At 39.7% G+C, this 24,697-nt stretch overlaps 1 protein-coding gene and 1 long non-coding RNA gene across 8 annotated transcripts in view; both read right to left on the bottom strand.

Annotated features, from left to right (window-relative positions):
• Positions 1–267: 267 nt before the first annotated feature.
• Positions 268–2,002, bottom strand: LOC144589443 (uncharacterized). Its single transcript, XR_013545539.1, has 2 exons — positions 1,878–2,002; positions 268–495 (listed from the first exon to the last, which is right to left on the bottom strand). It is a non-coding gene; the product is annotated as an uncharacterized LOC144589443 (long non-coding RNA).
• A 6,015-nt stretch (positions 2,003–8,017) lies between these two features.
• The window catches only part of LCTL (lactase like), a 170,127-nt gene continuing 153,447 nt past the window's right edge, over positions 8,018–24,697 (bottom strand). For 6 of the 7 annotated variants that reach the window (XM_073001098.2, XM_020780437.3, XM_020780434.3 and 3 more), the window contains one exon: positions 8,018–10,920. In XM_073001098.2, coding sequence (XP_072857199.2) covers positions 10,718–10,920 — 203 coding nt within the window. In that variant the 3' untranslated portion in view covers positions 8,018–10,717. Of the gene's footprint in view, positions 10,921–19,472; positions 19,662–24,697 lie in introns of those variants that run through there. The other variant, XM_073001101.2, reaches the window with a different exon arrangement.

Below are 24,697 nucleotides of genomic sequence, written 5' to 3' on the forward strand. Positions count from 1 at the left end.
TTAAAGGAAAGCTGTGCTTCCAACAGACTTATCCTAAAAACAACTACTCGTATGTAGTTCTGCAGCTAGGTGATTTTGAACCCTAGAGTTAAACACCTTATGGGGAAGAACAAGCTAGCAATGTGTGGTGTTATTAACGTGCATCAAAAAGACCTATTGCTTACTGGAATCAGTGAGACGTGACATTAATTATAACTAAATATGAGGTAGCACATTACAGTTGTCAGGGACATCGCCGTAGCTCCCCCATGTTCAGTATCTCCTGACCATCTTGTGTTATTAGAACCAAGTATAGAATAAATGCCACCCTTTAGCTCTCCCATCTCTAGGGTTAGCGTTGTAGGACCACCCAGAGGGTTAATGGAACCTAGAGCAGGTATAATGTTGGAGGCCCTTACAAGGATCAATGTAAATGTGTGCAGAGCTTAGTGTCCATATAAGAATTATTGCAGGCAGTCACTGCATGACAGAATTCTTGATTGTAGCTCCTCCTTCCTTTGGTATCAAACAAAATGAGAAATATATTTTATTATTTTTCTTATATGAGCATAATAGAATAGATATCAGGTGCTTTTTCTCAATACCTCCTCTTCATATGAAATCCCGTCTCACAGAGTTTCTTTCTGCTTCTTGGAGCTCATTTTCACAGATTTGCTGCTTGTGGCCCACTGCTAGCTTTCTCCACAACTCACTCAGGAATAACTCTTCCCTCAAGTCCTGGCAACACACCACTGCTATGCCTTTTCCTGTGGTAACTGCCACAGCAAATTATTGTCCAGTAGTACCTTGCCTGGAAAGTTTAGGTTATATTCATTCGTTCGTTGATACTTTTCCTGGTATGCACTGAGATCCTTAGGTCAGTGGTCCCCAACCTTGGGCCTCCAGATGTTCTTGGACTTCAGCTCCCAGAAATCCTGGCCAGCAGAGGTGGTGGTGAAGGCTTCTGGGAGTTGCAGTCCAAGAACATCTGGAGGCCCAAGGTTGGGGACCACTGCCTTAGGTGACAAGAGCAGGTTCTTGTCACAGAATCCCTCCTCAAAGCTATTTGTTCTTTCTGTCCTTACAACAAGCTCTACAAACAGAGCAACATGGCACTGCTCTCAAGTAACCTACAAGCATTAGTGGGAAGCTGCGGGCTGCCCTAGCACTCCTTGCTTGCAAGCTTATTTGCTTAGATCCTGGTTCAATACCCAGTTGCTCCCACTGTCAGTTCAGCCCATGACTGAAGGTCATACAAGAAAAGGGAGCTAGTAGCTGCACCCTCCCCCTCACTATCTAGTGCATGGCTGGTCCCTTTAGCATGCTCTCCAAATGGAGTGGTGGTGCTGGTGGTGGTTGGGAATAAGAGAGGGCACTGAAAAGAAAACAATGCCATGAGAGAATCTGTAATTTCTAGGTGTTTGTATTCATTAGATCTTGCTCTACATGTTTCTGATGGGGGGGGGGGGTTGTGATTGTTTCACCAGGAGCAATATGAGTCCTGTGTCCAAGAGAAAGATATCACAGATTATCTCCTACCCTTGTTTTAGCTCAAAATCTGGAGGAAGTCAGAGGAATAGTCACTTTGTTGAGATATTTTCACCATAAAAAGACCTCATAAATTCATATGTAGTTTCTGGGAATTACAGCCTTTATAAAAGATTAAGAGAAAATGTATCACAGGAGCTTGACAAGGAGGTCTGTGGACTAGAGGTGCTTCTGAAGTTCTAGTACAGCTGTGCTTCAGCTTTCACTACACAACAGAGATAGATATTGTAGGTCTGATCCTTTAGGCACTGGTGCAGCACCTCAGATGCCTATCTTTGTTCTGAAGTAACATGAAAAGTGGACCCAAGTCAATCATTAGGAATGCAGCTAAATCTGCATATTATGCTTACCTGAGCAAAGATTTGGATGCCCTTCAAAATTTCAAATGCTAAGAGCCTTCGGCCTCATTCACTCAGCAGGCCTGAAAAGACCCTCCACATGGTCAGAAGTCTCCATCAATTGGTTTTAACAAATAGCAGTTGGAGAGCCCGTTTTTCCCCTTTCTTATTGTGCTGCCATCTGCCCATTTGCTTGCCCTCTGGAAGCACCTAGATTCTTTTTGCAGCAGCAGAAAGCGTCAGAGAAATCCTAGAGTTGCAAAAACATCCTGGTTCTTCTGTTACTGCTGCAGAAAAAAAAATCTAGCTGAAAGATTAGTGTAACTGTAGAGTGAGTGACCATCAAATTCACTGCGATAAGGCTTTCTAGTTTACTCACACTGTATATACACTATGAAGTTACAACAGTTTGATACCACTCTACCGTGTTTCTATGAAAATAAGACAGATCTTATATTAATCTTTGCTTCAAAAATGCATTAGGGCTTATTTTCAGGGAATGTTTTATTTTTTTTCATGTACAACAATCTATATTTATTCAAATACAGTTATGTCATCATCTTCTGATTGCTGCACAATGGTGGAGGGCAGAGTTTCACTTAACTAGGGCTTATTTTGGGGGTAGGGCTTATATTACGAGCATTCTGAAAAATCATACTAGGGCTTATTTTCAGGTTAGGTCTTATTTTCAGAGAAACAGGGTAAGTACAGTGGCTAGAAAAGATTGGATTTTGTTGTTTGCTGAGGTACTGTGCTGCTAGAGATCCATTTGCATTATAGCTCAGGGGACTGCATGAGCAAAGTTCAGAGGGAATATAGTACATGGCTATCTCTCTAAGCTCCAGTTTTCCATAGGCTGGAGCTATAACAACAGTATCAAATGATGTAACTATGCAGCGCAGACACATTCTTAGCACCTGGCAGAAGCAGATGCAGCTTCAGGACTTCAGTTTCAGTTTCTTTTAAAAAAAAGTTTATTAAAATCCAATAAAAATAGTAAGACTATTTAAAATTGTAAATTGTGTTTATTAAGGTTTTAAAATAGTAAGGGGAGTCAGGAATGGAGAGATAACTAAGGTGTCAGAGTGGAGTCAGTTACAAACCTATTTGAAGGTTTGTAATGCTTAGATTTTGAAATTTAAAATCTAAACTCTTCCTCCATATTTTAAGCTAATCAGATGAGAGGTTGTAAGAGTTTTGGTTGTATCAGTAAATTCATTAAAAGGAAACAATTTCTGTAAAAGCAGTCCCTTGGTTTTAGCCCTTTCATTACATTCAGCTTGGAGGTCAGCTTCTCTGAAAGAATAATACTAAAGACAGTCCAGTGAAGACATAGATGAGAAGCTATTCAGATCCTTCAAGCATTTTGAAATTTCCAATTGTGAGGGTAGCAGAAGTAACTAGATTAGTCTATTATGTAAGCAACATGCTATTCTCCTCTAAAACAAAGAGGACTATAACAGTTTTACCGGAGGGAAAAAATATATTGATTAGTCATTCTACATAAAACCTTGATCCGTTGTTTTTATACCCAAAATCAAATCATGGAAGGAGGCATTTCCAGAAATGCAAGCACATATGCAACAGGGACTTTCTAAGGTCACACCCCTTTCAGCAAAGAGATGACATATTAGAGTTGGAAAACTCAAGTCTAGTGGGGAAATGATGCCACCTATAGATCATTTGATATATTTTCTCTTTTAGGTGGCAGAAATCATTTTAAAATGATTCATCTGTGATTCATTAGTAAAGGAGCTGGAGATTCAGCCATACCACCCTGAACACGCCCGATCTTGTCTGATCTCGGAAGCTAGACAACTAATATACTGAATATTTACCAGGAATTTCTGAAACATGGCCTCTAATGAAATTAATTGGAGCAATGCAATGCTGCTCAAAATGGCTGAGAGAGAAATAATAGATGGGCAATTCAATTCTTTAATAAACCTCTGGTCGATGAATGTGGGATGTTGTGCTTCTGTTTCCATGATTCAAAATACCATAAAATGGCCCAATATTGCTGTACAATAATGTGCTTGTTCTACTAAAAAGAAAAAGTCTGCCAAGCTTTACATAGCAAAGGGCAGCTGAATGTTGACAACACCAATAGCAGCAGGCAAGTGGGTCTATAGGATACCTTCTTGTGCTCAATACCAGTCACAAAGTGACATCAAGCAAGGGAAAATCCCAGAAGCTGACTTCTTTTTTCCCATCAGTTAACCACCACTCACAGAAACACAAAGCAACCGTCAGGCCTGTTTTTCAACAAGGGTGAATGGTAGTGAACAGAAGAGGGTATCCTGTAGACCAGGGGTCCCCAACCCTTGGTCCATGGCCTGGTACTGGCCCATAGCCTTGACAGGACTGGGCCAAGGAGACAGATCTCCCACACTGGCCCCCCAGCCACTTTACGCATGTGTGCGAGTGCATGCCAGCGCCCCCTCTTTTGCACATGCGTGCACCATGTGAGTGCTCCACCCCTTTAGGCATGCGTGCAAGTGCCCACATGAATGTGCGCCACTCCTTCGCACATGTGTGTGAGCACGGGGTGCCCCCTGTACACGGACCCCAGACCCCACAACCGTTCCACAGTGTCAAAAAGGTTGGGGACTGTGATGATTTGAAGGAGAGTGGGATCTGTAGTCAGAAAAGAGAGACTGTTATGTCCGAAGTGAAATGATTCTAAGGCATTGGAATGTGATAGGCTGTGAAACTGTTTTCCAGTTTGCCTGGTACAGGGAGAAATGCGATAATGAGGCAAGGACTAGAAGGCCCGAGAAGGCCAAACATGCATATCATCCTAAATGGGAGAAGATAATGCACCTGGATCTTCATGAGAATTCTAGGTAGAGAGTTGTGTTATGTCTCTTTGAAGTTAATTGGTTTACATCTATGGAGTATAAAGAAGAAGGAGGTTTTAGGAATGTAAAAAATGATGAATGATAGGATGGGTGAGAGAGCTTCTCTTAGCTTCTCAAGCTTGGAGAGTTTTTGAATGGATTGTGCTTTGTGAAGGAATGTTTACAGAATGTAGCATGGTAAGAAGAAGGAGGGGGTGGGAATAGCCCACCATAGCTTAGATTTTAGTATTTCTTATTTGAATAAGAAATAGCAGCTTTATTTAACTATTGGAATCCTTGGACATGTTTTTATGCTACTGCTTTTGCAAACAAACTATTTCTATGAATCTATATTTTCTTAATAAAAATAATTATAAAATCTGAACTGAGGACCAGTCTCTTGGAACAGCAGGGTGATACTTAAATCCAGAGGATTGGAAAAGGTCACTAACTTGCTACCGTTAAGAAGTCCTACTTAGCTGAGCTGTTGTGTGTTCTGAGGAATCACAAAGCCCATGCTTCAGTACTTTAAAGGTAAAGTGTTCTTTAATGGTTAGGCTTGTCCATGGCACAGATGCTATGCACTGCTGAGGCTTACCTCAGTGAAAAGTGGTAGATTTGTGATGAAAGTGACTCCCTATCCAGACCCCATACCTTCCTCAAGGAGGCTTGGGCATTACAGGGACCAATGCTGTAGACCATCTTGACTGCTGCCATTGGTGATGTCAACAAACAGGCTATCCTTTGCTATGAAAAGCTTGACATCCTTTTTCCTGTTGCCAACGTGGGAACAATACTGTGCATCAATATCGGGCCATTTCCTGGAATTTTGAATTGTGGTTTGCAAGATCTGAGTAGAGCTGTGTTAATGACAGGACATTTTGCTCATTTAGTCATTAACAACTTTAACCCACAAAGTCACTACACATCAGAAATGACTTGATGGCACATCACATCTTTTTGGTTTTCCCCCCTTCATTATCAGACAATTGTATAGTGACAGGATGGGTAGAATGGCTGAAATGTGACAGGATATAGACAGCAAAGCTCTCTAACCATCTCCGGACAAAAAGCAAAAATCTGTAATTTCCTAGTATAAATGGGTGAGCTTCTAAATATTTGTTCTCTATTTCTTTTAAATGCCTTTAAATATATTTTTACAACAAAGCAAATAATCCCTTTCCCAGTACCAATGCCTGTTTGGCCAGGAAGAAGTTGACAAGTTTCCCTCCTGAGAGTCAGTTAATTGGGTCCTAACTGATAGGATCAAAAATTCAGATTACCATAGACCTGGAACAGATTCCGCCTGTGAAAACTTATGTCAGAAGCCTGGTCCCTGAAATCCTGAGAAAATGTTTACTGAAAGCACTGCAGATTGGGACAAACACAACCACTTTTGCTTTTGTAATGCAGAAATAGTTTGAATATGCCTTAAAAATTGAATGCTAATTCCCTGGAGATACACAGCAAAATGTTCCTTTTCATGCATGCTCAGTTAAGAATAAAGTCACTGCTTTACCTTTTTTGAAAGGCCTTTTTTGAGGATCAATGTTTCAGCTCCTGCAACCTGGATTCTTTCCAAATTTTTTTAAAAAGGGGATAGGGCCAATCATTCTCTTTCAAGATAAGCAAAATGGGTCTATTGAATTTATTTGATCTGATTTAGATCTGCACATGTTTAAAAGCCACTTGTTTCTTCATGAGGGAAAAGTTTTAATTTTAAACAATCATAGTTTGAAAACACTTTGCCCAAACTTCCCATTTGGTGCAAAGCAAGAACAGACTGTCTACTACATCCGTGCAAATTTGGTGCTGATCCAGAATCCAGTTTCAAAGTTACAATCTTTTGTTTGGGCTGCCTCCATTTTTAGAATTGCCTTGCAGAATGTTGTCTTGCTCTGCCAATAAAATTAAAGCTTTAACCTGATTTATTAAGACTTTGGAGGTATTTAAATGAGTTGCTTTGTCTCACATACACTTTACTATAATGGGCATGTCACCCTCAAAACAATTCATAATTTTGCAGAGTCCTGCCAGTATCTCATGATAGGTGGGCACATTTCATTTTGCAAAGAGGGGGTGGTTATAGATGTGGGAGGCATACAGCCATCCATTCATGCCACATACTTAACCTGTCCGTCATTCCTTTTGTGATAACAGTGTTATATTGCCTGAATAGGAACAAGTTAAATTTGGTGTCCATTTCAGATTGATGCAAATTAGTCTAAAGAATGGAGACATAATACCTTACAAATTGGAGCAACTATCTCAGTTTGGAAAAGTATTATATAAATCTAGGTCAATGATCATTTTGTGTTGTGGGGTTGTGGTCTAACCCTTTTATGAACCTCACCCAGCATCTCCTCACAATAAATTTAATAAGCAGGTGCTGCCAGTTAGCAAGTATGCATTTATGGGGTAGGAGTCATATTATTTCAGTGTCAATAAACACTGTTTTAATCACAGAGAGTGGATTTTTAAAAAAACTCCTTAAACTGGGAGGTATCCTAAAATAATATAACAAAGATGAACAGTTTGTACATTTTTGAAATGCTAATTTCCATTACCAACAGAATAACAGGAGGATTAGTGAGTAGAGATGCAGCTGTTTGTGAGTTTTAAATAAAAAAGTTTGAAAATTGCACCTATTCTACTATACTCTGATGACCTTCTAGATTGATATGTGCAGAATATCTATGGATTTTAAGTACAATTAACAACTTCCCATTCAGTATTTAACAGCTTCAACAATGTCTTTGATGGTTAAAAGCTAATCAATCTCATTCTCAAATGCTAATACAAGTAATTAAAAATAACAGTAATTTAAATACTGCAGGGGTTGGGCTGGATTTTTTTTTTCACTTTAACCTCATGGCAACACTAATTTACAGTACTAATTAGTGAAATGCCCTTTGTATTATAAAACCTTGGAGGAGAGGGATGTCCTTTAAAACCCAACAGAGCAGTACAGATGGCTGCTGTACTTTTGAGGAATGGGGAGGGGTATACCAGCATTTTAAATATTTATTTTACCTGATAGGCTGAATGTGCTAGAGTATATTATTTCCAAAGGGAATGTTGATATGGCTTTGCTTAGAAAATATATAGCCTTATTTGCCCCATAGTAAAACATAAATTTACCTACTAAGATAAACAATATTTCACCCAATGTACTAATTTAAAAAAGAGAAACTCTTCTATTTTAGATAATTTAAGAAGATTAAATGAATTTCAAACAGAAATACATTGTGAAGTCTGAGACAGGGGAACATCTTAAAAACACAAACAAAATAAACTACAGAGATAAATTAATTTTAATGTTATGTGATTTAAGATTTTTTATTATGCAATTAGACAGTTGACAATTAGCACACAAAAAGAAGACAAAACAGAATTTATAGTCCCACATATGTTTACTATAATTTACTATTTGTTCAGTAGATTGACTTTAATATCTATAAGAAACAACCTGGCTGTTCCACCCTTTGCCCCTGAGTACGTAGTATCATTTTCATTGCTGAAAAATATTAGGGCAACTGACATGAAAATGAAGGTGTATCTGAAATGAGACAGAATGCACGGTATACAATTATGCACACAAACAAGAAATCTAGTGTTCTCTTTAAAAGGATTAAATGTACTGAGTTTCAGTCTAAAATATCCCGTATCTCCAGCTCCTTTACTACTGAATCACAGATGCTTCTAGTCGGCATATACATTATACATGCATTTGTTACCAGGAGCTAGAAGACACATGGATACTCATTTGATGGATGAATTTGAATGTACTGTCACCACATGAGTGCAAATGTACAATTAAAAGGCTGTTCACCTGGCCAAGGATCATCCTTCCATGGTGGAACAAGTGGGCATGCAGTCTTTTCTTATTTCATATGTGAGATATGATGTAAGTCATGGAGCATCAGTACCCAGTTTATGAGATCTTATTCAAGAAAAATAAAATAAAAGGCAGAATGCTCAAGCTTTTGTATATCTGGACCTGCACAGGAAGATCAAATAGTGAGCAAGCATGTCTATACAAAATGCACAGCCTTAGCTGATGTGTGTGTTACTTGCTACTACTGATGGTCCCTCATCTCTCTGTTCCTTCCATAATATTTCTTATACTTCTACAACAGCCAACTGTTGGTGCTTGACTTTTCCTCATAAGACTACATGGCAGCTATAAACATAATAAAAATAAAGCCTACTGCTCTTGTTTCTCCATCTCAGATTACCTTTCTTCATCTCATAGTACTAGAAAGAGTATGATAAAAAACTTCAGAACTGACAATGTGTGTATTTATGAATCGTGTATGAAGTGAATGTAAGATTATACTTCTGCAATCAGTATCCTCATCTGTAAAATGAGAGTACCGTTCTTTGGGGGAGATGGAAATATGTGGGGAGGGATGTGTGTGTGTGTGTGTGTGTGTGTGTGTGCGTGCACGTGTGCATGTGCATGTGGGTACAACACACACACACACACACACACACACACACGAAGTCCCAGGACAAACTTCTTTCTTATTTCTTCCACTAGAGCAATATGTCAAAGGGAGTGAAATAAAGACTTAATCCCAGCAGAGTACCTTGATGTACCATTTGCACAGGTAAAGTAGATGTGGAGCTTACACAAAACAGAAGAACAAAGCCAACCAATCTTATACACTTTAGACTTCTAGTCTTTTGTGAACAGCTGCAGAATGTAAGCATTGTACATTTAAAAGAAAACTGTTTTTTAATCTAAGCAATCAGCACTGTGGTTGAAAAAAAATCTAGAAAAGATTTAACACTTTGTAAGATTACTTTTCCTATTGTGAAAGATTGCTATGTATACAGAGTCTTTCAAAACTCCTTTTCTTCCATTGTTAGAATGGGAAGGTGGCTATGTGGACTTGGATGGACGCTCTTTTGTTGTCACAAGCAGTTTTCTCTTTTCTCTCTGTGAACAGATGGAGGGCTGGAGTGTGGTAAGAGAAGGTCATTGCTCTGTGCACAAGACCTTTTCTTACAGGGGCTCAGCTTGTTCTTTTAGGCATAGTCCTCAGCAGAGCAACTGTCCTATATGTGCAAAAAACCCCCTTCTTCTTCTTCTTCTTCTTCTTCTTCTTCTTCTTCTTCTTCTTCTTCTTCTTCTTCTTCTTTTTATTTTTTTTACACACCCTTCCTACTCACAGAGCACTGTCTTGTTTTTCTAGGTAAACAGACACGAGTATGCGGTTCTAAAGTTATTCTTATATTTCCTCTGGACTAAAATTTGATCAAAGTAATGACAGCAATGTAAATAGTTCCTGGGCAGTATATATTCTCTTGCCTTCCTTGTTGCTCCCTCACGAGGGACTTGATAAAAGCATTAGCACAGACAGAAGAGTGGAAACCACTTGTACTGGCAAAGCCTCTGGAAGTCCACCTGAGGTCCAGTTTACTTTCCCCCCCCTTCACCTTGCTCCCAGGCAGTACACATATGATCCTTGCACCTGTCAATCCTTGTAGTATACTTTCTGCTGGAGCCAAGAGAAAGCACTTCGTGTGGTATCAGGACCAGAATCCAGCTTCCTGGGAATCTCTCTTTCTGTTTGACATTCCAGCAAGTTTCCAGCCTTTGTGACTGTAAAGATAGGTTTTTAAACTACAAAAATCTCAGAAAATTGATGGTTCACTTAAAAAAAAATCCTGGAGTCTGGGATGAGGATTCATTGTCCTGAATAACTTTTGGTCCTCCCTTTATATATCTCCCTATTGCTAAAAATAGAAGGAATTTTGAACTTTACAGAAAATAGCAACACAGCATCTTTGTGTTTTTTTTTAAGCTCAGACTTTTAATTTTAAATCTAGTTTCCTTTGTCGTGTAAATATATTTCTGACCCCTCCATCCCCACCCCACAGTTTTTTTCTGTCTTTGACAAATACTGATTGAAAAATCAAATTCAAATTCTTTTAAGAAAATGTTTTCTTACCACATTTTATAAGTGGTCTCTTTCTTCTCATTGATAGTACTGACATGCATTTTTAATCTGATTTTATCAGTCCATTGTTGGCAATAACCTTAGCATATTCAGTGGCTGATTTGTAAGGAATGCGTGGGAGAGCTGGATCTTCAAAGTCTACGAAGAAGAGCCCAAATCGAGAGCTGTATCCAGATATCCACTCAAAGTTGTCCAGAAGGGACCATACAAAGTAGCCTTTCAGGTGGACGTCGTCAATGTAAATTGCTGGGGAAAATGGGAGAAGAAAACCCAATGTTATTTATTTAAATTATCTTTCTCTCCTGGGATTCTATTGAACACACAATAGTGTTCACAAGAAGCCCCCCATCCAGGAAATGACCGAGCCCACACCTGCATAGCTTTGACGTATGAACTACTAATGAATGCTGGCCCACACAAGAACTCCAGGAATAACCCAGCAGCGTGGCCAGGGGTATTCTGGGAGTTACAGTCCAAAAAACTAACTTTTCCATTCTCTGGTATGAGCTATGCACTAATTCCCTTGAGGTTTTTTTTTTTTAAGATTATCAACAGCATGAGTCAGTGGACTCTTACATACAACTTTGATGTATGTAGGCAAATGTTCCCCCATGGCCACAGACAGGACATGGGGTTCCAACCCACTTGTAGCCTTTTCCTATGCTAAGGATGGGAAACTTGTCATTCTTTAGCTGTTGTTGGACAACGTCTCTTGTCAGCTATATCCAATGATGAGATATGTGGGAGCTGCATTCTGTCAACACATTTACAAGGAGACAAATTTCCCATTCCTGGTCTACTCAATAATCAAAGTACTACTGCACAGTTATTGCTCTGAAAGACAAACAGCATAACTTGCAATGGCTTCACACTACTAAATAATGAATCTCCTGCTTAACGGTTTGGTTGTATATTAATCCAGTGGGTTAACACATGCCCAAAAATCCACACAGGACTCATTAATTGAGAGAAACATTAATTGTGAGGAGCCAATGTGAGTTACACAGTTTACCTTCTGCAGGTATAGATACACAATAGGATTTGGGGAAATAATTGATCCAGAAAGTTCCTGGATCAATTAAGCTGCTTTCCCATATCCTTAACAGCATAACTGCACATGCTATTAATACACTAATAGAACATTTTAGGAACTGCTAAGAGAGATAAATCAATGTATGAAGAAGACTGTTCCATAATAAAGTTAACTGAATCTCTCAATTACAATAGTTTTAGCCCTCTGCTGATATCACAGTAAGCTTAAGTGTACAGAAACAGAAATCTGTCTCTACCACTCTTCTCATGCACCTATATACACATGCAAATATTTAGAGGGAAACGACCTAGGTAGAGCCTAATAAAACATGTGAAGAACACAACCTTGTGACATTATTGGACAATAAGCCACTGAGGACTCTACTGTATAATCTGTCTGCATACCACAGACAAAGCAGGAGAGAAAACCTTGCCACATGACCTGTCAGCTTGATTTATGAGGTACCTACATCTTGGGGGAAACAATCTTTTGTGTATTAAACTTCTGCTCAAAACAGTGCTGCATGCAAAGATAACTGAGGATGACAGGGATGGCTCTTGGTCCACTGAATCTGGAACAAACACGATAAGGGCTACTGTTCTTGCACATTTCCCTGTTTCATAGAGAGAGGGGCTTGGCTTTAAAGTATAAAAAAAGAAGGGGTGCTAAGAAAAAGAAATGCAATATGACGGTGAGGTACAAAAATAATATCGATGGCAAACTTTTGATATACTGCTTTCTTGATAAAGGGACTTTGCTAAACATGGCAACTCCATGCCGATTCTTTGATTAGAAAACATGTTGGGAGCTCATTATTTCTAAGCCGTGGGCATGATTTCCCAATATGCTTAGTTAAACTGCACACTGCTGCCACTTATTGAACTGATTTTCTCCCATCCATGTTTGGGCAGGGGGAGGGTCCTTAACTAACTTTTGTCCTGGATGTGACTAATTCAGAATTACAGTGGCTTTTTATTGTTAAAGTATGGGATCCGTCCCTTCTTGGGAATGAAAAGCCAGAACTTTGTCATTCTTCCCAAACGAACTTTGAGCTGAGGTGGTATAGTCATTCAAAATCAGATGTCTAATGGTACTGGGAGTGAAGGATTCTTACTTTTCTATGCATACTGAGAGTCTATATTATTCCCTTTAATTCAGTTCAGTGTGAATAATATATCTAAACCAGAATGAAGAGCATGGAACCCTCTAGATATTTTGATGAACTATGGGTGGTGTAGCCCGACAACATCAACTGGATTGTGCATTCCTCATTCCCATAATAATCAACAGTAAAAGTGAATGAGCAACCAAAATTCCTTGGACAGATACCTAAACTCATTCTGTTCAAATTCTGTTTAAATTCTTTTCATGAATAGTTTCACTTCCCTTTCTTTCAAACCCATCTTCATATATTTCCTAAACACTTCATGGCATTGCATGCATGGACCTTTGCATCCTTATTTTAAATCCTGTATTTCTGTAACAACATCCATATAAATGTGTGCAGTTTTTCAAATGGTAGGAGCGAGTAGAAACTCTCTCTCTCTCTCTCTCTCTCTCTGTGTGTGTGTGTGTGTGTGTGCATGCATGTGTGAAAGAGAGAGACAGAGAGAGATCTAGGAGCCAGTTCCTGATATTCCTGGATCTAAGTTCATTTATTTTAAAATTAGCTATAGACAAGTGGTGAAATTGTGGTAATTCTCACTCTCTCTCTCTCTCTCTCTCTCTCTCACACACACACACACACACACACACACACACACACAGAGAGAGAGAGAGAGAGAGAGAGAGAGAGAGAGAGAGAGAGAGAGAGAGAGAGAGAGACCTTGTTCGGATACCTTGTTCCAGGAGATAGAGCTTTATAAATAACGAGCACCAGCACAATTTCAAGTGGTAAGTTTGAGTATAGCAAACCATTCCAACCATTTAGTCCCAGTTGAAATTATAGCAAACATGCTGGATAAAATCTGTTGCTTATGCAATAAAATCCATAACATTCAAACCATTCATAGCCAGCAAAAAAAATTTTTTTGAAAAAAAAATCCACCTGTGATTCTTCGGTATGCATGTGAATGTTGTCTTGGTACATGTGCACACCCCTAGGAATCATGGCAGGGATTCTTTCTTTGCTGGCTAGGAACAGACTGAATGTTACACATTTCCTGCCTGCCTGCCTGCCTGCCTGAGATTTATAAACCACCCCATTAGTGCACAGCACTATTCTGGACAGTGGATGTGTAAAAACCTGAACAGAAAACAATGATATAAACATAGTAACAACCAAACAACAAACAAGCAAAACTGGACAAGGCATAGATCCCAGATGGTGCTATGAAACTGAACAGCAATAGAAGATGGGCATGTTCAGGGGAGGCTACCAACAAAAGCTTCTTGGAAGATATGAGTCTTCAGCAGCCTCCTAAAGTCAGAGAGGAGGCAACAGCATTTCAGTCATTGTGCTCTAACACAAGGTAAGCACAAGGTAAGCACAGTTTAAGATAAGCTTCATGTAAGACACCTTTTTTTCCAATTTTAAATCATAGCTGAATATATGGAAAGCAGGTTGGGTGGAAACTATTATTGCAAATTCCCCCTCCTGTACATATATTATACATGAAAACTAGAGTCCAAAACCAATTTATAAGCAATATTCTACTAGCTCGATAGCACTTCCACTTAAAGACACCTGTATGCTCACCATTACTTGTGCACATACAGGTGTTCCAACAGCTTATGATACTAGATAGTGTATCTACAGGTGAGAAATGTCACGTTTAAAGCAAATTTTACTCAAATTCTCTGCTACTGTGCCTAAGTACTTTGGTGACTGCTACATTATTAATTAGCATAGATTTATTTACACCCATCACACCATTAATCATTGTATCAGGAAGGTTGTCTAATTAATTAACCACCATAGGTGGTCACAACAGCTGAAAGAACCATTTCAGGTGTATGGCAGAGTACATCATTTGTCTTGTTTCACACATTACCCATCTCTTTCTTGCAGGGCCACTTCTGCATATTTTTCATTCCTTGATCTTTTTGTTAGCTTTGATACCAGAGGATGCTCAGTCTCTACAAGGTCTTTCCATTTCTAGAGTGTTACAGCATCAATTTACTGGTCCTTCACATCACACTGACAGTTCCTTCAGTTCATTTATTGAAATACTTTCTCCACGTTCACTGTCCTGTGGCATTTTCTAAGGTTTACTATTAATCTATCTTCCCTTCTTTCCCCTCTCTTGACATCATAATGGCTGTCGCTCCACCAATCTTATTCATTCATGTTTTCACTACATTTGTACTGCCAATTTAGCTTCTCGGCTTGGGCATCTCTTGTGTTTTCTTCCTTGGCCTTTTGTTTTACAAATCTATCCGTGGCCATCCAAAAACTTCTGCTGAATTTCAAAATGGGAACTTTAAAAAAAATGCTTAATTAAGGATGGCATTTGGGATTCTCTTGCTTACCTTTCTTATGTAGTGGCTGAAGAGCATCTGTGCACAACAGTTTTAATAGCAGCAGCCCCACCACCACTCCCACTTGAACCCTGAAAAATTTTGGACAGCCAGAAAGGCAACAGAATGATGAAGAGAAATGGGATAGAAGTGTGTGTGTGTGTGTGTGTGTGTGTGTGTGTGTGTGTGTGTGTGTGTGTGTGTGTGTGTGTGTGTGTGTGTGTGTGTGTGTGTGTGTGTGTGTGTGTGTGTGTGTGTGTGTGTGTGTGTGTGTGTGTGTGTGTGTGAGTGCTGCATCCTTGGCTTCCTTCCAATATTAATGAAAGCTCAAAAGTATCACACACAGAAAAAAATCTAAAGACCCGTGATAACTGGTCTTTAGATTAGAATGGACGTAAACATTAGAAAATTGGAGAACAAATTATGGGACAGTAGTTATTTTCGCTATTTTCCTGGAGCCAGACACAACACAGTGACTACAGGACACAGAAGGAACTGTATTATATGCATCTGCAATAGAAACCTACATGGTCCCCTCCAAAATCTTAAGATCTAAAGAAAGTGAAGGGCTCTGAAGAATAACAAGATCTAAGCCGAACTTTCTCAGAGGACTGACTTCCCAGAAGGCATACGTTTTTCTTTTTCTTACTTTCCTAAGAATAGAAGGATACATTGCAGAATTATTTCTGAAACATATCCACCACATATTTGTATCCCCACCCCAATGGAGTGCCCTAGAATGACACCATGGAGGGCACTGCAGAGAAAGCAAAATAGTAATCTGTCTGCCAAGATAGTTGTTCTTTGGGAAAATATGAATGAAGCAGAGCATTAAGTGCTAAGCTCTACTTCTGAGAATCTACTGGTGTATTTTGTTTTCTCTAAAAAAAAACTGACATACAGCTCTTCACAGTTTCTTTGTCCACAAATAGGGTAGAAAAATTTCAAAAGGCTATTTACACAGAGAGATATCCAATGTGGCCCAACACATCCAGAGATCATCAAACTGGGAAAAGTTGTGATAGAAAGAGCCTTGTGGCGCAGTGGTTAAAACGCTGTACTGCAGTCAAAACTGTGCTCACGACCTGGGGCTCAAATCCCAGGTAGCCGGCTCAAGGTTGACTCAGCCTTCCATCCTTCCAAGGTCGGTAAAATGAGTACCCAGCTTGCTGGGGGGGCAATGTGTAGCCTGTATAATTAAAAATTGTAAACCGCCCGGAGAGTGCTTGTATATAAGTCCAATAAATAAATAAATAAATAAATAAATAAATAAATAAATAAATAAATAAATAAATAAATAAATAAATAAATAAATAAATAAATAAATAAATAAATAAATAAATAAATAAATAAAGCAAGCGAGAGGGAAGACAGAAAATGTCCTCCTGGTGAGCAACACATATTATACTATACATGTATTATATATTTCTTGCATATAGGATTCTGTTCCTATAAAACAAAATAGGAAATAATGACTAAATCATTGGAATGTTTCTTTTTTTAAAAAAATGAGTAGATTTGCTATGGCTAACAGTCACTAAGAAAGTTATGCCCAGTTTATACACTCAATGGTCCCACACTGATTATTACACACTGGCACTTTGTGATAATGGCAGTTGTCTTTTTATGCTGAACCAACTAAAAAATTTACAGCAGCAACAGCAGAAGCATAGACATATAAAGGCATTAACTCATCAGCACTTCCACACCATCCCTCCTATTCATGAGTGATCCAGCAACCATACACACTCTCACAGGAAATAGTGTAGGTGCATTTGAATTGGACCAGTTATCCACAGTGTCTGGAGCAGAGTCTGTCTGCAATTCAGAGACTGTAAACTAAAGCCAATTTTGAGTTGTTGGTTCAGTGTGTCAAGACCGATTTACATGTCAGTTTTTCTGCAGCTAGTGATCTTAGCTATAGCGGAAGACAGAAACTAAACATATGAGCATCAATAAAGAGGATTAAGGATAAATACTAGGGATTTCTGATGAGTGGCATTTTGCAAACATTGTTCACAAACTGACAACTTTATAGTGGCTACTGTCTAGAAAGAGAAAAACAGAAGATTTGTGAGCATGGAAGCAGCCATTTTCAATGAAGAAGTCTGCATATTTAATAAGGAAAATAGGGAGGGAAGACATTGGCTGCAATTCAACATACCTGTTTATTAGACTCCTTTAGCTTTCAGCTGCTCAGGGGTTTAAATGGGAATAAAGTGCTACAGATATCCTTGTTTGCTGTTACAGCTGTGAGCATCTATGAACATCAGCGCTTCCTGCCTAATTGTCTTCTCGAAGTGGTAGAGGAGCAGGCATGGATTGGCAGTTATACCATGCACAGAACATTAACAGGTGATATGAGTGTATAACATGCACCTATTCAGACAATTTTCCTACCTTTCAAGTGATACACTTCCATCGGGGAAGCAGCCATGCATTTCATCCAAGTAATAAGGTATACATCTTTCTGTTAGTTGAGCATTTTAGGACACAATAGCCAAAGAAAAGGGGATGATTTTTAAACACTAGATTCAAATTAACCTTCTCTAGGCTAAATATGAATAAATGTTAAAAATAACTGTCACCTACCCATTGTATAAGCTATCTCTTGGTTTGGAAGTCCCTGTAAGCAATGTGGAGAAATCAGTAATGAGTTGTCAATGTTGGAATTTACTGGGTGTAACTCAGCTCACATTTGAGAAGATGCATGTCTTCATGTGTGGAAGAAGAGACAGCAAGAGAGAGAATCTCCTTGGGTTTCCTAGACTGTATTTGACCTGTTCTGAACTGTGCTGACCTTCTTTCAGCTATTCTTGGAGTTGCTGGTGTCCCTTCTCACGTCTCTCTCTTGTCCTTCCAAAGAGAAGACATCTTGCCTTTGTTCTCTGCAGATGAAAGGGGCAACCATTCCCCCTGACATCTCCAACTTAGTTGGAGCTAGGACATCTATCGCAGGTGTATTTCTATCCCAAGTGTATTTCTCTAATCATCATCATCATGTTACAAACGCAGAGCTGGAAGAGACCCTATCAATCAGTGGTTCTTAACCTTTTCTTTACCACGGATCCCCTTTAAATATCTTTTGTTACCGCAGAACACCAACACTTAACTCAAAATTTAAAACCCTAAAATGTTATCAAATTTCTCAGGAAGGGTCTTCAGATTTGGAGAGAAGGGAGAAATAAGCCAGCCTGTTAATGCACACACTCTTATTATAATATTTTTTTTGGAATGATTCCATATATCATAATCGTCGGCATCATCATCATCAGAGAATCAGTATAGTTTATTCTGAGATAAATTACAGATTTAAAAGCAGGAGTTAGTTTTGAATATTTTAAATTTATGTCATAAATAAAAGTCAAATGCTGCTGCTGAATTTGTAAGAATGCTAGAATCTCTAATTTTAGGGGAAAGAGGCAAAAGATTAAAACCAAAACTGGAGGAAACCATCAACATTATAGTAAACCAAGTAAGTTATTATGTAAACCCCAATTTAATATTTTCCTCCAGAGTTTGGGTTTTTATTTTAAAAATTAAAGTAATTAGAATTATATTATCAAAAAGATGTATGTCCCTCCCACCTTTCCTTAATAGATTGTGCCAATCTATTAACAATCAGAATAAGTTGCTTTTGCTTCTCAGCCTTATGGCTTGCTAAAAAAACAAACAAAATAGAAGTAATTTTCAGCACCATATGTCTTATTGTCTAGGACAAAAAAGTACTTCAGAGGCAAACACCAATAGATTCTTATGTTCCACCTTTTTGTTGTTCCTGTTGTTCAAAGGAGGTGTACATGCAAAATGTCTGAAACTAGTAGACATCATTGACAACACTTTGAGTTACTTTTTATTTCAAGTAAAGTGCTTATCTTGTAGATCTGGTTCTGTGGGAAATTTATAATAAAACATCATTCAGGACTAAAATGTTCTATACAAGTGGATGAGGGTTGTATAACTTTTAAAAAACTCTTTCAAATGAGGAAATTGTGCCCCTATTATTACTTAGACATTTTGAAGTAATAATGTTATTTGTTTCATTTCAAATGTTACAATATTACCGACTGTTACATTATTTGAGAAAAGAAGAATTTATATGCCCTTGTTACTTCAAAAAGTAATGTTACACAGAATATTATTTTCACCATGGTTTTCCCAAACTCTGTCTTCTACAACAGTGGTCCCCAACATTTTCTGAACCGCGGACCAGTTGGGTATGTGTGGCACACCTGCAGGGGGGCAGAGCTTGCTTGTGCAAATGTTGCGCTCAGGGGGGTGCTCACGTGCATAACATGCTCACAGGGGGCAGAATGCGCTCACGGGCATGGGCACGTCATGCTCACGGGGGTGCTTGTGTGCATGTGTACGGCATGCTCGCAGGGGGCTGAATGTGCTCGTATGCATGCACATGACGGCACTCACGGGGGTAGGAGATCTGTGTCCATGGCCTGGTCCTGGATAGGCCATGGACCAGGGGTTGGGGATCTCTGTTCTACAATACAAAGCAGACACATCAAAAAAACTCATTAAAAAGAGGAGGAGGGAAGAAGGAAAAAAGAAACCAAAACAAAAGCTGAGAAGAAGGGGGGGGGGAAGCCAAGAACCTAAACACAGTGGCTAAAATTCTGCTGCTTAGCATTAGAAATGTGCAAACAGAGTAGGCCCATTGAATCATTTAGGCTGTGGTGAGTGAAGTCCTTAGGTTCTATTGATTCAGTGAACCTACTTGAGTTGCATCTTGCTACACTAAGCAATAGAATCTCTCTCAGCCACTCGATACTAATTTTTCTGTAAGAATCTTTGTGCAATGAGTTTCATTTTCTCAGCTATCACTATGAGCATTTTTTTTGCTTCTCATCCTTTTCTGTTTCATTATTACCATCTTCATGGATGACTAAACACCTGACGCATTGCCTGCATTGAGAAACTGGTCTACCACTGAACATGTTAGTACTTTTTGATTTGATGCATTATCAAATAGAGACTTGCTTCTTTTACATGTTACAGAAGATAATCTCCTACTAATATCTCACCTGACCAATTTGCAGCATTTTAAAAATCTAAAGTGGAGGCCATCCACCGCGACCTCTCTCCTTTTTTAAATACAGTGGATCGAGCAGAGATGTCCAGCTCTCCATCTTGCCCAGTGAGACTTGACTTCTTTCAGCCTGTGAGGACAGATATGGTGGACAAAGCACTTGATCGCTGCTGGACCACCACTTCCTCTCTTGACCCTTGCCCGGCCTGGCTAATCAAAGTAGCTAAACCAGTTACATTGGAATGGGCTACTGTGATAATTAATGGGTCTGTCCAAGAGGGCAGGGTTCCTTTTGCCCTCAAGGAGACACTCATTAGGCCCATCAAGAAGAAACCAAATTTGGTGGCAGACAATATTGGCAATTACAGGCCCGTCAGCAATGTTTCCTTCCTTAGCAAAGTGGTGGAGAGGGTGGTGGCTGATCAGCTTCAGGCTCTTTTGGATGAAACCAATGCCCTGGATCCATTCCAGTCAGGCTTCAGGCTGTGCCATGGCACAGAAATGGCGCTGGTCACACTGTTGGATGACCTGTTGAGGGAGGCTGACAGGGGCAAAATGTCCTTGTTGGTCCTCCTCGATATCTCAGCCACCTTCAGTACTGTCAACCATTGTATCCTCCTGGGGAGGCTCTCCAAGTTGGGAATTGGTGGCCTGGCTCTTGCCTGGTGCCATTCCTTTTTGGAGGACCGCCCTCAGAGAGTACAGCTTGGGGAGAGTATATCGGCCCTGTGGAGCCTCAGTTATGGGGTCCTGCAGGGCTCGATCATCTCTCCAACACTGTTCAACATCTATATGAGGCCGCTGGGTGAGGTCATCAGGGGGTGTGGGGCCTCGTGCCATCAGTATGCTGATGGCACACAGCTCTACATTTCCTTTTCACCTACCTCAGTGGATGCTGTTCTGTCCCTTCAGCATTGTCTGGAAGCTGTACTGCAATAGATGCAGGAGAATGGGCTGAGGCTGAACCCGGACAAGATGGAGGTCCTGAGGGTGGGCTGCCCCTCCATTGGTGGCTTGGGAAACTCCCTCTCCTTCGGGGGAGTGACTCTCGCCACAAAGAGTGAGGTTCACAGCTTGGGAGTACATCTGGACCTGGCACTCACCATGGAAATCCAGGTGGTGTCAGTGGTCCACTCCACCTATTTCCACCTTTGGCGGATTGCCCAGCTGCGTCCCTATCTTGATGGCGGGGCCCTCACCACTCTGGTCCACGTGCTCGTAATCTCGAAATTAGACCACTGTAATGTGCTTTACGTGGGGCTATCCTTGAAATTGATGCGGAAGCTTCAAATAGTGCAGAATGCGGCAGCCAGATTACTTAGTGGAATGAGAAAATACCAGCATATCTCTCCCACTCTGGCTGCCTTGCATTGGCTGCCCATTCGTTTCCGCATTGATTTCAAAGTGTTAATGATGACATATAAAGCCCTAAACAGTTTAGGACCTCTATACTTAGCAGAACGGCTTCTCCCACCTAGATCTACTTGAGTCACTCGCTATAGCCAGGAAAGACGGCTGAGGGGCCTAACGCTGAGAGAGGCCCGGAAAGAAAGAACAAAAAACGGGGCCTTCTCGGCAGTGGCCCCTCAACTTTGGAACAGCTTGCGATCAGAGATCTGCCTAGTACCCTCGCTGGGTGTTTTTTAGACCCAATTAAAGACTTGGCTCTTTAGGCAGGCCTTCTCTCTTGTCAATACTTCTACCTTTACTTAGTTTTTTGTCTATTTTCCCATCTTAATCAACACTAATATGTCAATTTAATTTATTCTTTTAACTGTTTTTATGAATGATTTTATTGTGACCGCCCAGAGGTAGACATTGTCTAGAAGGGTGGGATAAAAATCTATTAATTAATTATCGTATTAATTAATTAATTAATAAGATAGAGGCAAATTACATGCAAAATTAATCATAAAATGTGTCAAGAAGAGATTTTGTTACCAATTTATGCAATTCTGCAATGAATTCTTAGACCAGATGCTTCAAGATTTTCTATATTTTACATGACCCTGAGTCAGAATATCCCCTAAACATAATAATATGGTGATATTAAATGTGCACAGTAGAAACCATAGACTTGTTGTTGTTTACTCGTTTAGTTGTGTCCGACACTTCGTGACCCCATGGACCAGAGCACGCCAGGCTCTCCTGTCTTCCACTGCCTCCCGGAGTTTGGTCAGATTCATGGTGGTAGTTTCAGTGACAAAGTCCAACCATCTCACCCTCTGTCGTCTCCTTCTCTTCTTGCCTTCACACTTTCCTAACGTCAGGGTCTTTTCCACGGAGTCTTCTCTTCTCATGAGATGGCCAAAGTATTGGAGCCTCAGCTTCAGGATCTGTCCTTCCAGTGAGCACTCAGGGTTGATTTCCTTTAGAATGGATAGGTTTGTTCTCCTTACAGTCCAGGAGACTCTCAAGAACCTCCTCCAGCACCACAATTCAAAAGCATCAATTCTTCAGCGGTCAGCCTTCTTTATGGTCCAGCTCTCACTTCCATACATCGCTACAGGAAAAACCATAGCTTTGACTATGCAGACTTTTGCTGGCAAGGTGATGTCTCTGCTTTTTAAGTTGCTGTCTAGGTTTGTCATTGCTTTCCTCCCAAGAAGCAGGTGTCTTTTAATTTTGTGGCTGCTGTCACTATCTGCATTGATCATGGAGCCCAAGAAAGTGAAATCTGTCACTGCCTCCATGTCTTCCCCTTCTATTTGCCAGGAGGTGAGCCATGCTTTTTAAGGCCCACTTGACTTCACTCTCCAGGATGTCTGGCTCAAGGTCAGCAACCACACTATCTGGGTTGTCCAGGACATCCATATCTTTCTGGTATAATTCCTCTGTGTATTCTTGCCACCTCTTCTTGATATCTTCTGCTTCTGTTAGGTCCCTACCATTTTTGTCCTTTATCATGTCCATCTTTGCACAAAATGTTCCTTTAATATTTCCAGTTTTCCTAACCAGATCTCTGGTTTTTCCCTTTCTATTCTTTTCCTCTGTTTCTTTCCACTGTACATTTAAGAAGGCTCTCTTCTCTCTCCTTGCTATTCTTTGGAAGTTTGCATTGAATGTTCTGTAACTTTCCCTATCTCCCTTGCATTTTGTTTCTCTTCTCTGCTATTTGTAAGGACAGCCACTTTGCTTTCCTGCATTTTCTTTTCTTTGGGATGGTTTTTGTTGCTGCCTCCTGTACAATGTTACGAGCCTCTATCCAAAGTTCTTCAGGCACTTTGATAGAAATCTATTAATACTTTATTTTAATTTTCCCCCATTTTCTAGAATAAAATATATCAGTTTTCCCATGGGTGGGGGCTGCAAAAATAGCCCAAGCCCACATTTTCTGGTTTGTTTGCTTTTGGCCTTTTATTCTACGCTAGGCACACAGAGAGAGACCTAGCAGCCAGCTATACATATCTCTATGCATGCTCAAGAGGTGTTTGGTGTTACGTCATCAGTGGGTTCTGGCAATGAAGGCAGTGCTCTAAGACTCTGTTCTATGGCCTCCAGCATGTTGAGGCTTGTGACATCATTCCCCAATTGGTGAAGAATTTGAGGTGGATATAATGCATCGGGCGGCAATGGTTCTTGGTCATTTTTTTGAAATGCATCTTTGAATAGATTATGGTTGAGTTGGAAGTCCACCTCATCACTACTCACTACAAAGACCTCTTCCGCAACCATGTCACTTCAAAAGAAAATCTGTTCCACTGACAGCTCTCAAATCGCATTGTGTAAAACTCTCTTTTTTCATGTATGTATCATATGTGAAAATCTGTCATTTGTCCAATTTCACTTTAAAGCAAATAAAAACAGCTGTCAAACTAAAAGCACCAAAGCCACTCTTCCTTTCTGCCAATAACACCCAAGCCTATTCCTTTTAATTAACAGAAATGCTCCCAGGCTTGCTGTACTCTGCAAAGTGCAGATCAATAGTTATTCAGAAAACAATACTCCTTGTATACTATGAATTGAAAATTATGAAATATGTCTTCTTCAGAACATGTGGAATTAAAGCATTATTGCATATAGAATATTTCTTGCTGTGAAAAGGAAAAATGAAGGAAAAATGTCATTGTATAATAAAGAGTATAATAATAATAATGATAATCAAAAATACAACTAAATGAGATGCATTGATCGAAACAGATACTTATATGAATAATGAAACATAATAAGCTATCACTGCCAATTTGCAGATTATATTTTGCTTATTAAAATATATGACCTACCATATCCTATGTATGATAAAGAGGCAAACAAATTTTAAAAAACTACATTGCAATAACTAATTGTAATAAACCAAGCCAAATCCATTCCAACATAAAATCAGAATAAATGCATGGGCTTCAGACTTGGGCAATTGCAAAACATTACATCATGGGGCAAACAGATGCACAAGGTGCTGCATAACCAGTTGTTCAACAGTTGCACAAATTATTCATTTATTCATTATATTTTTACCCCACTTTTCTCTCTATAAAGGATCTGAGGCAGCT

Source organism: Pogona vitticeps, chromosome 5 (assembly GCF_051106095.1).
Source record: "Pogona vitticeps strain Pit_001003342236 chromosome 5, PviZW2.1, whole genome shotgun sequence".
In the NCBI taxonomy this organism is placed as follows: domain Eukaryota; kingdom Metazoa; phylum Chordata; class Lepidosauria; order Squamata; family Agamidae; genus Pogona; species Pogona vitticeps.